Below are 14,403 nucleotides of genomic sequence, written 5' to 3'. Positions count from 1 at the left end.
GGAACAACCCAACACTTTCATAGGCTCTATGATGTTTCTATGGGAAAGTGGAAACAGGTGCCAGTTTAATAGGAAATTGAAAAGCTAAATTCCATCCACTCTCAGACGTAGGTAGATATATTTGCATTTGAGCTCAATTGAGAAGTCTCAAGACAAAGCCATAGGGTGAATGTGTATGGTGCAGGCAGGTGGGCTATCACAAAGGCACATTTGAAGTATGTTTTACGGTCTGTTCCATATCTGCCAGTTAAAATATCCAAGAATCATGTGATAACCCGTTTTTTTTTGTTAATAAAAATGATAGCAATTAACAAGGTTTTAAAGACAGTTTTTTTATGGTGCCTTGAAATTGAGGAAATTAATCCACTTTCATTAAGCAGCCAAAGGTGGCAAGAATACCACAACATGTAAAGAGCAGTGTACAGCAGCTTCTCCTTAACCCCTTAATGACGAAGCCCGTACATGTACGGGCTCAAAATGCATTGTTTTCAATGGGTTTAGGGACCGCCCATTGTCCTTAAGGGGTTAAGGTGGATTTTACAAAGGTAGACATGCATTTATTGTTGATGCTGATGGAAGACTTGCTAGAGCGCATCACATGGTGGCTACATGGGCACTTCCTTGAAGTAAACCTTAAAAAGGCCTAAAAAGTACATTTGGTGCAGTTATGAGTCATTCTCAGTTAAGACATCTAATTTTGAATATAAACCAGGAGGTCTGTTTGACAATGAAATTGTTAATCAATATGGAACACTTTTGGGTAAGGTGTAGAACTTTGTTTAGATCCACCGATATCTACCAGCTAAATGTAAACTGAAAACCACAGAATTATACTAACTGCTGAAAATATTTTTTATTTCAATACGTGCATGAACTGAGCATACAAAAGAGGGGGCAATCGTCAAGCAGTTAGCGCTCCTTCCTACACAGTACATTTTTTCATACAGAAATCACTTTGCACTGTAGCCTAAAACAGTTACACAAAAAGTTTGCAAAGTGCTTAGACAATCACAATAGTTTATCAATTTTGCAAAATGCACAACAGGTACATAGGGAAAAAAAAAAAAACTTTCGAACAATATAAAACTAATATTACAAGTGTAATAGAATTTTAATTACAAGGGAAAGCTTTTAGTTTCCCAAATTGTTGACTTTGGATATCACTTGGAACAAATAGCAGTAAACATTACTGCTCGGCTCACGTTCTTTGTTTACAGCAACCGAACCGTTTTTCCTGTCACCGTCAAATAATCTTCATCTGCAAGGGCATGCAAGGCTTCATCAAACATATCTCTCGTGATTGCCTGAAACAAAAGAAAAACAAAACAAAAGCTGCTTAATATCTGCTGATCCTTAGAACCACTATATACTGCAGGTCCTGTAAACAAAATGAGCATATGAATATAGTAACAGTTAAGTGGACAAATGATGTAACTGGTTAATTTTTTTTTATTTTAATATAAACATACAAATACATTTATAAATACATACAGAAATATATTAGTAAAAACAGAGTAACGCAATTAATTTTATTAATACACTTACTGCATCAGACTGTGAACGGAGGTCCTCAAACAACTGCTGGTACTTTAACGCTGGAGTTTTGCCTTTTGCTTGAATAAGCTTCTTCAAAGCTTGGGCCAACTCCTCTTTTCGCTTACGAGCTGTGGCACTCATTCCTAAAATAAATAAAAACACAAAATTAATTTAAAATACACAAGTAAAGAGTCCAACTTGGCAAGTTAAGAATTTCCGGATCCACTTTGAGAAGTCCCTCAATGTTACTGAAAATTTGAAAGTGATCCCTTTGTTTAATTTTTAAAGGGATCCAACAATGACAGAACATTTTTATGTAACTTGTAAACATGTTTTGTACATTTTAACAATTTTAGAGACCGTGTAATGTTTACCCCAAGACTAACCAGGTGAAACCTGTTATAAAGTATCAAGCGGAAGAATATTTTCCCTAATAGACGGAGAAGTAACATGCACGTTAAGGCAGATATTTTTATTGCCCATTACAATAAAGTTCAATGTCTCTTATGTTTAATATCTTAACAGGAGACTCAACATTAATTCTGAACATTTAATTGCAGTAAAGCAACCTTGGTTTGCAGAGTCACACCAGGGTAAAAGCTTAAGGACCCCCAGAAGAAAACTTCCAGTGTTAACACATATATATTATAAATATATATATCTATATCTATATATATATATATCTATATATCTATATATATCTATATCTATCTATCTATCTATCTATCTATCTATATCTCTTTGTCAAATCTTATTTTCTTGCTGAAATTTAAGCTACCAGAAGGAAGAATCCAAATTTTTTATCTAACGCATGAAGTTAAATTAGAGCACATACTTTGCATGCACTACAGATTTTGGGACTAGACTTTTCTTTTGACTAAATACAGACATAAAATGTAGAAAGATCTTACAAGACCTGTAAATGATGGCAAATTGCCAGAGCTGCAAATTGTGAAATGCAAAGGATAATTGTTTTGCAAATACCTGTAGTCAGAATGGATATATCTACAATTCCAGTCCTGGGGTCTGTGGCAGATTGTTTTAAAGCCTCACGGTGGAGTCTCTTTGCCTCTTCCACATCAATAGTTTCCACTTTATTGGAAAAACGCACTTTAGCATGTGCTTCTGACAGGCGGATAAGAGATTCCAGTTGTCTTGGGTAAGCTGAAACCATCCCACGACCACTGCCAATTTTCCTCATGTCCACATAGGCCTGTTCGGGGCAAAAAACATTTTATATGTAAATATCACAGTGCTTTTTCCTCGAGAAGAAGGAAGCTTAGAGTTGGCTACGATTCACAGAATAAGATGTGAAGTCACAAGCTTTTAGTTGGGATGGGGAGGTTACCTCAATAAGAGCTTGGCCTGCTTCCTCACTGAGCCGAGGATTAGCGCAAATACGAGCATATGCAATGTAATCCTTTAGCACTGCCATATCCAAATTCTCCTCTTTCAACTGCTCCTCCGTCTGGTAGTATAAAGCTACAAGATGGTGAGCCAGTCTCCTGTCGTATGTCTCATCTTGTGGATCCAACATCAAGAAAATCAGATCAAATCTTGGAGGAAACAGGGAGAAAGCATACTTGTGTATCAGGTGATTAAAAAGATATACTAGATCACTTTAAATAGACAGAACGGTAAGAAAAAAAAAAAATATTGTACCTGGACAGCAATGTATGTGGCAGCTGGATATTTTCAATGGTGGTTTTCTTTGGGTTCCACTGGGACTCTACAGGGTTTGCTGCTGCCAAGACTGAAGTACGGGCATTCAGCTGACAGATGATACCAGCCTACGGGAAAGTATCCAGTTAGTTTTACATTACCTTCTGATAAACAGCTTGTCAGTTATACACTTCAAGGAAAACCCACTGTTCATTAGCCATATCCATGAGTCAGGCCAAGCCATCCGTTTCCCTGGAACTGATTTCGGCCAGTGATAGATAGTGGAGGTTGGCACCCCACTGTATTGTTAGTCCCTTTACTGAGCGGGAGGCAGATTAAGGGGGTGGTTGTGAACCCATTGTATCCCAATATCTTGATCGGACTTTCCAGCTCCATGACACCAGGTAAAATCTGCATTGCACACCGTGTGGTCTTAACACTAACTTCAGAAGACAAATACTGGAACGTTTCAACTGAGGCAAATTTCTGTTCAGACCTACCTTAGCAATTGAGAGCGTCTGCTGCTCCATTACTTCATGAAGCACAGACCTGGTGCTCTCGTTCATTTTATCAAACTCATCAATGCAGCAAATTCCATTGTCGCTGAGAACCAATGCACCAGTTTGTAGGACCAGCTGTCGCGTTTCTGGATCCTTCATCACATAAGCTGTTAAACCTACAGCACTAGATCCCTTGCCAGATGTGTACTGGCCTCTGGGTACCAGATTGTACACATACTGAAGGAGCTGAGATTTACTTGTGCCTGGATCGCCACACAGAAGGATATTTACTTCAGAGCGGAACTTGCCCCTTCCTGTTTGACTAAAATCCTTTCGAGTGCCACCAAACAACTGAAGCAAAATACCCTGGGGGAAGAAAAATAAAAAACAGAAATGGACAAAAAGTTTAACCCATTAAACACAAAGCAAGATGTTACAGACCTAACTGAAAGTGTATGACCACTTGCACCCCATGCTGTGGTAACGCATATAATTATGCTAAAACCATTGTTATACAAGCAAAGAACTGTGAAAAAGAATTTATATGAAACCATACCTTTTTGATATCTTCATGTTCATATATACTAGGAGCAATAGCTGCAGCAAGCCTCTCATAGATGTCTGGTTTAGCAGCTAACTCCTTTAACATCTCTACACGCTGTTCAGTGAACATCTTCTGCTCAGTGTCTTCATCAATGCCATGTAGTCGTTTTGAATCTGTCTTCCGATAGTGTATCACATCTATGTGTGTCTTGTAGACAGCCTTTACATTACTGACTCTGGGGTTCACTCGAATGGGTACAGCTCTGTAAATTCCTAATGGGAATGATAAAATGAAGATGTTAGGAGTACTGAACATAAATTTGCTTTTATTGATAAACACTAGGCAAACTGCCCACACATCCCAAAATATGCACTGTAAGTAGTTTTGTTGTAGCAACTCATTGTCTATATGGGCTGCCACAAGGAAGTAGAATTACATACCTGTCACATTCACCCTGTCACCAGGTTGCACCTTGTCCACCAGATCATTGTGTGCATACAGAGCAATTGTATGAGGGGTCTGACCGGCTGGCATATCCTCAGGGGACTCTTGTAATTTAATCTAATATAAATTAAAACAATTATTGAAAGGCATTCTTTGAAAGGTCGTGTCAGTATATGCATGCTTTTACGAGCATTAAGACTAGTAGACTTAATCAATAACTTCATACACCGTGCATAAAAGCTAGTAGTGCCCAATACAGTATCACTTCTACAATGAAAGTATTTAGCTGTACAAGGAGCAACTGTTCCAAACTAGCAACAAGTATCCAAGGAAAAGACAGCTTACCATCTGCTTGTCTGAAAACATGGAGCGGTTGTGAATTAGAGCCAAGCTGTGCGTGGTGTTACAATGCCTGCACACAGATGGCTCTGCAATGCGACCTCGGTCTATCTCCACCCTCGTAGTAAAGGCGCACACCTGACATTTAAAGAACGCTTCTTGCATCTCTGGGATGATCTGAGAGGTCCTGATCACCATACCTCCAATTGTGATCAGTTGGTCAATATCTGAAAGAGTGTACAGTTTGCTAAATACAAAATCACTCTGAATTGAAATGCGTATAAAGCATATAAAACATTAACCTACCTTCAGGGTTAAGGCTCCTCATGTTCCGGGTCTTTAATGCATTGTAAGGTCTAACTTGAATCTGATGTTCCAAGATAGAGTCCGGGTAACGCTCAAAGAAAATTTCATTAGCAGCCATATCGAAGGTTGGAATAACTTCCTGTATAAAATAGAACATTAGAATAGAGATGCTTTAAAAATAAAAAAAAAATTCAAATTCCTGGATGGAGTTAAGGAATCTGTTTTTTTGTAACATACACACGCACTTTTCGTAGTTACCTGCGGGTAGCAGACCAGCTGCCTGTACAAATCTTGATCAAAAGTCCTCAGATGGTCACAATTGATACTCAAAAATGGCTCCCCTACCATATTGATCTAGGGCAAAAAGAAGTGTGTCAGCATACACTCAACATACTATAGCTTGACTTAAACAAATACTTTATTTCTATACCTCTTCAAGCCGCTGCATGTAGATCGGCTCATTTAGATCCAATCCCACATTCTCCTCCTCCTTAGCACCAGGATCAATAAACCGCTGGATAAACCTCTAATAAAGTAAAAGATAGACATTTAAAGAGCTTAAAGAAAACATAGCACAGAATAGCATCGCACTTTACTTTTTATCTCCACTGCTTCGAGAACCGCCATCTGAAGACAACATGTTTCATAAAGCTAAATTCTATTGATAGCTCTTAACAGCTGCAAGACTGGATGGCAGCTAGGCACAAAAAAATCAGCGTGGAGTGGTCACTTGCGAGAGAAAGCTAACAGAGGGTACTAAAACTTTATGGATAGTAATGCTATGTATGATGAGGGTATGTGTCTGAAAGGTACTGAACACATTTTGCTTGGTTGTAAGTTTGTTTCTCCCAAAAGCTACTATATATGAGATTAGAGCTGGGGTACAGCAGTTACCTGGAATTTCTCTTTGCATGTGGTCACGTTGACATCAGTACCCCAGATCACAAGCTTTTGCCCAACAGACTGCTCACTGGTTACAAGGTCCTCTGCCGCCGGCTGCAAAGCACAAATGTTTTAAACACACAAGTTTTTGACATTTTCAATGCTCAAGGAACACAAATAGATCTATACACTACCCACCTGGTCGGAGTGCAAATCCACTTGCTTAGCTTTGCGGACTGACCCCAGATCAGGTCTCTGTCTAGCAGGAGTTCCTCGGATACCACTCCTAGGGGTTCCTTCGACCCTTGAACTAGGGGTACCATACGTTAACGGAGAGCTCAAATCAAGTTCGCTCTGAAGGACTGATTTCAAATAGAAAACTTTAGTTATAACCACCACTGAAAGCATTTAGTTTAAACAAGTTTAGCTAACAAACTTAAGAGTAGTTATGTTTAAATAAGCATACCAGAGTGCCTTGATGGCGCAGGGCTGGTGAACAGCAGCTCTTCTCCACTGGGACTCAGAAGGTCACCCGACGGCGAGGTTGGCATAGGCAACAGTTCTCCTACTGATGTTGGCTCATCAGTACGACGTCTCTGAGATGGAGGAGACTGTACAACATCCTCACTACGGGCTGCAAACCAACAAACACACACAATTTGATTCATTGAAGATGACTGGTGCCTTTTTTAAGAATGTATGTGCTGGGTTATCACAAATCTAGGGGGAATAGGAATCTGTTTCCCATAACATAGCAGAACCGGAATACGTTAAGCACTCTGGCAAATGGTCTCTGAAGGGCCAATCCTGATTAATAGCATGTGCAGCTATCCATAAAACAGATTTACCAGACACAACCGTGCATAAGATATTCAACTTTGCTGTTACTTACGGGTCGGAGGGTTGCTGCTTCTCCCACGTTTGCTCCGCCTACCACCAGGTGTCGATGCCGGGGATGACATGTTGCTGCAAATATGCAGAGATTTTAGTTACAGAATAAATGCGATCCTGTCCTTTAATAAGGTTAATCCCAGGCAGCCTTTGAATTCACGGCTTTTGAAATTCACGGCTTGGCCATCACTATTCTTTGGCACACGATTTTGTCACTGCGTTTTTGGACACTGTTTTCTTTTTAAGAGGCAGTGAAGCCTGGACTTTGCTGGAGGAGGATTGGAGCCTTCAGGCCCTTTCCTCTCTTCAAGAAGGCCAGCAAGGAGTCTCACTCTTCGGGGTGAGACTCAAGATCCGACCCTCCCATGGGGGGGGGTTGGAATTTGTCCGAGTTCTCCGTGAGGGAACTCGGTATCGTAGAATGGCTTCTGCTGCCTTGTGCACAGAATGCGGCACCAAAGGAGCACGCACCTCGGGCTTCCAAAAAAAAAAAAAAAAAAAAAAAAAAATCCCAGGCACCAGGCAGCTTTCTGCTTGTCAAACCATTGAATTTCCCGGTCAATAAATAGCAAATTACTAAGAAGTGTATTGAGCTAAATACAATCCTTTTCAACACTGGGTACCCGGGAAACAATAATCTCGGACTACAAGCTCGCAAGACCAGGGCCTGTCCTCCTCCCGCATCGTCACGGCTTAGTTATTGCAAATATTACATGGCTTTTGTAAAGTGCTTTCACTGCCCCCAACGGTAACAGCGCTACGGAACCTGTTAGCGCTACGTTAATGTAATTCACACACGTAGACGGTTTCAACGCAGAGAATATAGCAGAAACGTATTAACGGAGACAATGGGCCAGTTTTCTTTACCACCCGTCTACATGGATGCGAACGTATAGCTTTAACGGACTATGCAGCCAGTTCGCTACGTATACACGCATATTTAACACTCTTTTATTATGTGGCCTTGTTCGCATATTTCCGTCGTATTAGAGAAAAGGGGGGGGCTAACAAGCGACATTTATTCTTTGAGGGCTTCACAAAACCCCAGATTATGATTCCTGGTAACAAATATCCGATCACTTCTATAAACATACGGAAGGCATATAAATACTACTCACCTGTCTTCGCGATATATTCGGTAGAACTAGAACGTCCCTGGCAACCTCGATGCAACAACTTCACCACCCGCCAGAAAATTTCGCGCCAGCCCAGGACACGTGACGCGTTTCGCGGGTTTTTTTTCTTTTTGTTTTTTTCCCCTGCAGGGACAGGGCGCGATCAATGTAATCACTTCCTCGGGGGTGGCCAATTTAATAATGCAAAGAAAACACTCCTTGCTTATGAATATATTTACAATAAACTTGCGGCACTGTAATACTGTTTTAAATTAACACGTTTAATTGCACACAAGCACTACTTCAACAGACATGTTCCAAAAGAAAAAATATTACGAGACCCCTCTGCAGCCACATTATTTAGCCCATATCATTTCCGGTAATTCACTTTTTTTTACTTAACATGTAATGACAGTTTCACGTTGTACTTTGGTCTTCCTGTTTTGTTGTAAAATGAACATCACTTAACAGATCTTGCAACAACAATTTGAAAATTGAAACATTTTCCCCTATGTGGTGCGGCCCAGTCAACGCCGGTATATAATTTTGGCCACATCCTTTGCTTCTTAAAGGATCCGTGTTTTTTTTTTTTGTGTGTCGCTTGGTTACCCGCCCCCTATTCCTTGATTGACATCCTTGCGTCCTATCCTGTACCTCTCTTGCCGTTGAGCTGTGGCTCTCGGCGCCTGTAATGCGTTAGGTCGGCTTCCTCCTGTCGCCTGTCAGCAGCATTGTATATTTATACAAAACAAAAACAAAATGTTGCCGTCAACGTCTGGTGGTTCCAGCGATGTTGATGGAGGAGGGGATGGAGACACGGCGGACGCCGCTGAAGCTGCCGGTGGTATTCAGGGTAGCCTGCACCAGCTACACGGCTACCTGCGCTGCTCAGACCCCGGGCTTGTGTGTGAGGCGGCTAATAGCCTCGTCCGCCGCCTGGGGGAAGAGTGCGTGGTGACAGCGGAGGGCAGCAGAGCATTAGGTGTGTAGGAAATGGCCATTGCTTACTAGACGCTACAGAAACTTTAGTGGTTTGACGTACTCGTGCAAGATATGGTGACATAGTTGCCTGAGGCCATAGGGGTTCTCTCTCTCTCTCTCGAGGCGGGAGCATCTCTACTTCATATGGCAGCGATATGTCGGCCAGCTTGTGAGGGCTCTGGGGTCTATTCACTAAGGATAGCCGTGGTTTCTACTCTTCAGTCTTCATTATAAAGGGCCAACTCTGCTAGGTTCCTCAAGCAAGACTTGCTGAACCCCCGCATAGTAAATAAAGTAATATGTGACTTAACTATACACGATACAGGGCCAGCCAAGCTTTTCTTGTAGCAGGCACTTCCTTAGGTCGGACCCTCATAATGTATAAGAGCAGAAACAATTATTTTAGCGATCATGGGTAATAAGCCGTCTTATGCTGACTAAGCAGCAAATTCTCCTGCTAGGAGATCCCCCAAGGCCGTGGCCGAGACGAAGAAACACTATTAAAGGTGAAATATCGTTAAAAGGCTGTTTCTGGTAAACATCAAGTGCTCTTTTGTGCAAGAGAACAATAACAAGTTGGAGCGGTATTTAAAAGTCATGATGGGAGCACATAAGAAATGATCTTTTCTCCACCGTTGGAGTTCAGTGTTTAATCATCAACCTGGCATCCTCCCTTCTCTTCGAAACGCGTACCATCACCTCTATTTCAGGGCCTGTTGTTTTCAAAGTAACCAAGATTCTAACGTGGAATGAGTGATTCCCTGGCAGTTTCCCTTTGATACATTAAAAACCTGAAAAGCCTTGCAAGCTATTCTCCATCTTTTCTCTTTATACAAACGTACGCGTTTGGGTCACTCGTTGATACTCTGAAGATCCCTTACCCGTTTGTAACGTCGCAATGGCAGACTCCAAGCCAGGGGTATTAAAGGAACTGTCATCCCTGCTTTTTTAGACGTTAAGCTTCTGATGATTCCTCCGTACGCTGTGTAGTATGCGGGTCGTGGTGCAGACACCCTGGACCACTTTCCCTTTGATGTCTTTTGACAGCCTAGCCTGTTTAGCACAAAGTTGGATCATTGTTGTGGACAGCATAGTGTCCAGGTGATTGCTGAGCCCACCACCTGCAATTGGGAAATGTACCGGTAACATTTGCATGCGTGTGCATCGGCAGATAGCCTGGAGGTAAGCCAGCAAGCGCCACGTCAAGAGTAAGTCTTCTCAGGAGATGGGAAAACTTGGTTCAGTGAAACTTTTATTAAAATCGCTGGTCTGGTACAAGCAAAAAGCGTAAAAAATTAGCGTAGTCTTTTGAAATGTACATCCAGGATGCCCCCAACATGCAAAAACTACATAGGTTTTCCAAAACACTGGTCCAGCTCTCACCACAGGCCTGCTAAATACATTTAAGGGATAATCGTGTTAAAACAAGACCTTACTACACTGCTTAGAGTTTTGTTTTTTTTATCAAACAAGTCATGCGATTACTAGTTTTAATTGCTTGTGCTGGATACATATGCTAATTAATTCTTATACGTCTCTATTGTAGATCTGAACACTTCTTTGATCTTCTCGAAAGATGTTGGATTACATGTGTTTATTCGCCAGTCTCTGAAGTTTGATGAAGTAAGTCATAAAATGTATTTATAATATGTTCTCATTTATCGACTTCTATTTTTTGTTTTAATCATTTTCATTTTTGCTCCAGTTTCGAGACTGCAGAGAAGAATCTCTTAAGTTCCTATACACTTTCCTGGAGAAGATTGGACTAAAGATTCAGCCTTATGCTTTAGATGTTAAGGTAGCTGCAATAACTTGTTTCTCATTACTTGTACTGTGATACTAGTGTTATTATGTGAGTTTAAAATATGCTGTTTTACTCTTATTTACTCTGGGATGTAGTCTCCAGTGCTCAGCCAATTTTAAGTATCTGTCCAGCTTTAATGTGGAAATAAATCTGGTGGAAGACTGGAGGTTTTTAATGCCCTACCATCTTGTGATGGTCCTTTCTTGATGTTATGTATGCCAGGTTCAGAAATTCAGGTTTCTCCATATCCACACCTGGGAACTCTCAGGGTCTGACCCTGGTTCTCATCATGACGGGACAGATTCTCAGGGTCTCTTAGTCCGTTCCTGTCTATTTCCTATAATATATAAGATTAGGTGCTTCTGTATTTCATGGTTGATAATCTAGCCTTCAATGATGGTGACTTAGTTAAGTGTATCTTTTAAATAATGAGGAGGCAACGTTTCTAAGAGGATGGTATTGGAACCATTTGGTTAACACATTTGGTGAGTCGCTACATAGAATCTTCACGATGGGCTATTAAAAGTTTAACATTCTACAAGCCTCAGGGTGAGCTCTTTTAGAAAGCTCTCAAGTATGCATATATCACAGGTTGGTCATAGAATGGCATAGTCTGCATTAGTACATTTCATATAAACTAATATATGTGTTCTACAACTCCTCAGACAATATGTGTCATTGTATACACCAAAGAGAAAGCTGCAAAGTGTAAAGTGCCTGCATTGGAGCTTCTTATTAAGGTAACATATCATATTTTTGTATTGTTACACACTTCTTGCACTGGGTATTGTGGTGGGGTACACTTGTTTCTCGTGGCACAACAATGTAAATAAACTGGAACTATCAACCTTTATAACGTAAGTATGTATGGGATACATAACATTTTATACATTGCCACTTTTTTGGTGTGAATGTGTACCTTTCCATTCATGGCTCTAAATGTAAGCCTTGTTTCTGCACTCGTAGCATAACTATAAGTCATCCTAGTGTGTTAATGTTCTTGACAGCAAATACTGTCTATGGCGCCCTTTCAAAAAAGTAAAGAATCACTGGATGTGAATTCCTTATGTTTATATCAAACAGTAAAGCATAATAATAATCTACTAATAATAATATAGTTACGTAATAATGTTGAGAAGACATTAGTCCACGGAGTTCAACCAATCTAAGATAAACCTAATTGCATTAGGTAACAATACTTTTTAAGCACATGCCAATTGGAGCCAGAAGATGGGACAAAAAACTTTATAACTTCACAGGTAGAATCATTTCTGGATCAGCAACTTTTAAGTTCTGGCACGTACTGTTCTGACATGTACTGTTCTGGCACGTACCCTTCTAGTCACATCCTCTATAAGTAGTTCATTCTAGAGCTTCACAGCACACACTGTGAAACATGGCTTTCTCTGTTTGAAATGAATACAGTAGCTTTTCTTCAAAGTTATTTGCTTGGGGTGTGGTACCCTTTACAATGCATGGTAGTTATTTGTGTGCTTTATAAGTAGCTACTTGACATTGTGTTGCTGAATTTGGTGTAAATTATTAAAACCAAATCTTTTTCAAATGATGATTCCTTGAAGCTGATTCTATTTGTCTCATAAGTAGCATTTGTGTTGTTACTACTTAATGGTGTTACTTTACATTTACCAATATTGCATCTCATATGCAGTATCTCTGATGTTATCGTCCGTTATCCTTTAATATGCCGGCAAATATGCCTAGAACAACATTTTATAATACAGCATCCTTTCTTCTAAGACTCCTAGATTTCCAGAAGAACTTAAATTCATAAGTGTCATCCGGGATTTCAGAAATCCCACATACATCGTATTATGTACATCATACTTCATATGGCGAAAATTTCAGCTTCCCTCTTTTCCCAGATAAAGTTCTTGCGTTAGTAAACATGCCTTGTTATTATAGTTGCTTTACTTCTACATGTAAATTATGTTGGGTGTGTTTTATCTCGATTACTGTATTTTCAGCTGCTTCTACTTTTGAAGAACTCCTACATAATTGAACAATTTAAAATTCCTGAACTATTCGATAAATTTTATGGAGAACTTGCAATCAAGAGTAAATTACCAGACACAGGTAACATCTTGTGATATATTTGAAATGACATTTAAATAATTCTTCAGTATTAAATATATGGTGTTAATCTGTATTGGTTGACTTGCGTTTTTTAGTTTTCTGGTAAATAGAAGTGTTTCCGATGTGAATGTTAAATAAAAGAAATAGAGGTGTGTAAATAGAAGTTCAACGTACATTCTGCATTCCTGGGAATGGTTCAGCTCAGAATTAGCAGGGTCCATTCAGCCAACATTATTTTTTTTCCCTATTCCTTAGCAAATTGACGAAAAGGTGTGACACGTAAGCTTCTGTTTTACAGTTCTGGAAAAAGTCTATGAGCTTCTTGGCGTTTTGGGAGAAGTCCAGCCTAGTGACATGCTTAACAACTCGGAGAGGCTTTTCCGTGCTTACCTTGGAGAATTGAAAAGTCAGGTACTTCACTTTTTGATGTTGGTCATTGTTAAGGACTTAACATTTGTGATTATTTTTCTTTAAACCCATTGTAAGTTTATGTGAAAATTGCCATCAAGGGTAATAAGTGATATTGTTCTAAATATATGAAGCTGCATGAACGTCTCTAAACTATATTGTACAATGAGAAAAGTGTCACACTGAAGGAAGATGATCTGAAATTCTATTAAAAAAGTGTTTAACCCCTTCTAAGTCGCCAAGGCAAGCATCAATGTTATGATTTGGACACAACTGGCTTAGTTAAGTTTTGGATTATTTCGTCTGCGCATGTATGCTGACACATGATATACTTACTGCCAGTTAGGCCTAGAGATGGCTCAATAAACACTGCATACACAGAAAGCACTTTATTTATACATTTTAAAGAATTCATATTAAAGTACTTTAATATGTATTCTTCTTTGGGAAGGCTGTTTGGGATATTTAACTGTTTTCTTAAAAGTTTCAACTCAAACTAATGCTTTATTTAACCAACCGAATTAGCTAGGCAATATATTCAGTAATACGACCCAGGGATAGGAAACACAAAAGTTAGGGAATTTTAACCTGAAATGGAACACTGTCCACAAAAGTAAGTGACCTTTGATAAACTCAGACGCAGAAACTTTTAAGGTTAGAATTGTGGGTAAGTATTTTAGAGTTTACACCACATTCTTGGCGTCATCATACTTCTACTATGTGCAAATGCATTGGCAGTCTCTGTGGCCTAATGTACTTCCATCAAAAGGCCAACGACTTGGAAGAAGTTATAAATTGTATGTTATGAAAACAGGCCCAGAATCTTGTAACTGTGCAGATACATTGCTGTTGTGACATACAAAGTAAATTCTTAAACGAGCGGGTACACATCCAGAG

At 39.8% G+C, this 14,403-nt stretch overlaps 2 protein-coding genes across 3 annotated transcripts in view; one reads left to right on the top strand and one right to left on the bottom strand.

Annotated features, from left to right (window-relative positions):
* Positions 1-838: 838 nt before the first annotated feature.
* Positions 839-8,268, bottom strand: MCM4 (minichromosome maintenance complex component 4). Of its 2 annotated transcripts, none has more exons than XM_053467332.1 (17): positions 8,223-8,268; positions 7,106-7,179; positions 6,680-6,847; positions 6,412-6,575; positions 6,226-6,327; positions 5,762-5,857; positions 5,590-5,685; positions 5,332-5,470; positions 5,032-5,252; positions 4,683-4,803; positions 4,255-4,514; positions 3,699-4,064; positions 3,199-3,326; positions 2,885-3,092; positions 2,521-2,749; positions 1,546-1,679; positions 839-1,304 (listed from the first exon to the last, which is right to left on the bottom strand). In XM_053467332.1, exons 2-17 carry the CDS (start codon positions 7,173-7,175, stop codon positions 1,212-1,214), a joined length of 2,595 nt encoding a protein of 864 aa, XP_053323307.1. In that variant the 5' UTR covers positions 7,176-7,179; positions 8,223-8,268; the 3' UTR covers positions 839-1,211. The 2 variants fall into 2 exon arrangements, with proteins under 2 accessions (XP_053323307.1, XP_053323308.1); XM_053467333.1 differs by having other exon boundaries at positions 8,216-8,233.
* A 710-nt stretch (positions 8,269-8,978) lies between these two features.
* PRKDC (protein kinase, DNA-activated, catalytic subunit) overlaps positions 8,979-14,403 on the top strand; it is a 72,172-nt gene continuing 66,747 nt past the window's right edge. The window contains exons 1-6 of the mRNA XM_053466180.1: positions 8,979-9,201; positions 10,747-10,823; positions 10,906-10,998; positions 11,670-11,744; positions 12,990-13,098; positions 13,397-13,509. Of these exons, the coding sequence (XP_053322155.1) occupies positions 8,979-9,201; positions 10,747-10,823; positions 10,906-10,998; positions 11,670-11,744; positions 12,990-13,098; positions 13,397-13,509 (690 nt within the window). The remainder of the gene's footprint in view (positions 9,202-10,746; positions 10,824-10,905; positions 10,999-11,669; positions 11,745-12,989; positions 13,099-13,396; positions 13,510-14,403) is intronic.

The sequence above is a fragment of the Spea bombifrons genome, chromosome 5 (assembly GCF_027358695.1).
Source record: "Spea bombifrons isolate aSpeBom1 chromosome 5, aSpeBom1.2.pri, whole genome shotgun sequence".
Lineage (NCBI taxonomy): Eukaryota > Metazoa > Chordata > Amphibia > Anura > Pelobatidae > Spea > Spea bombifrons.
The sequence above is the reverse complement of the archived record's forward strand: the minus strand, read 5'-3'. Positions and strand labels throughout refer to the sequence as shown.

What these genes read in the sequence shown, in the direction of transcription:
- MCM4 (XM_053467332.1), bottom strand. Translation starts at nt 7,175, where the DNA reads ATGTCATCCCCGGCATCGACACCTGGTGGTAGGCGGAGCAAACGTGGG. An exon ending in CATGCAAAGAGAAATTCCAG is followed by an intron (nt 5,858 to 6,225) that starts GTAACTGCTGTA and finishes TTACTTTATTAG; the next exon opens with AGGTTTATCCAGCGGTTTAT. An exon ending in TCCGTTCACAGTCTGATGCA is followed by an intron (nt 1,305 to 1,545) that starts GTAAGTGTATTA and finishes CTTTTGTTTCAG; the next exon opens with GCAATCACGAGAGATATGTT.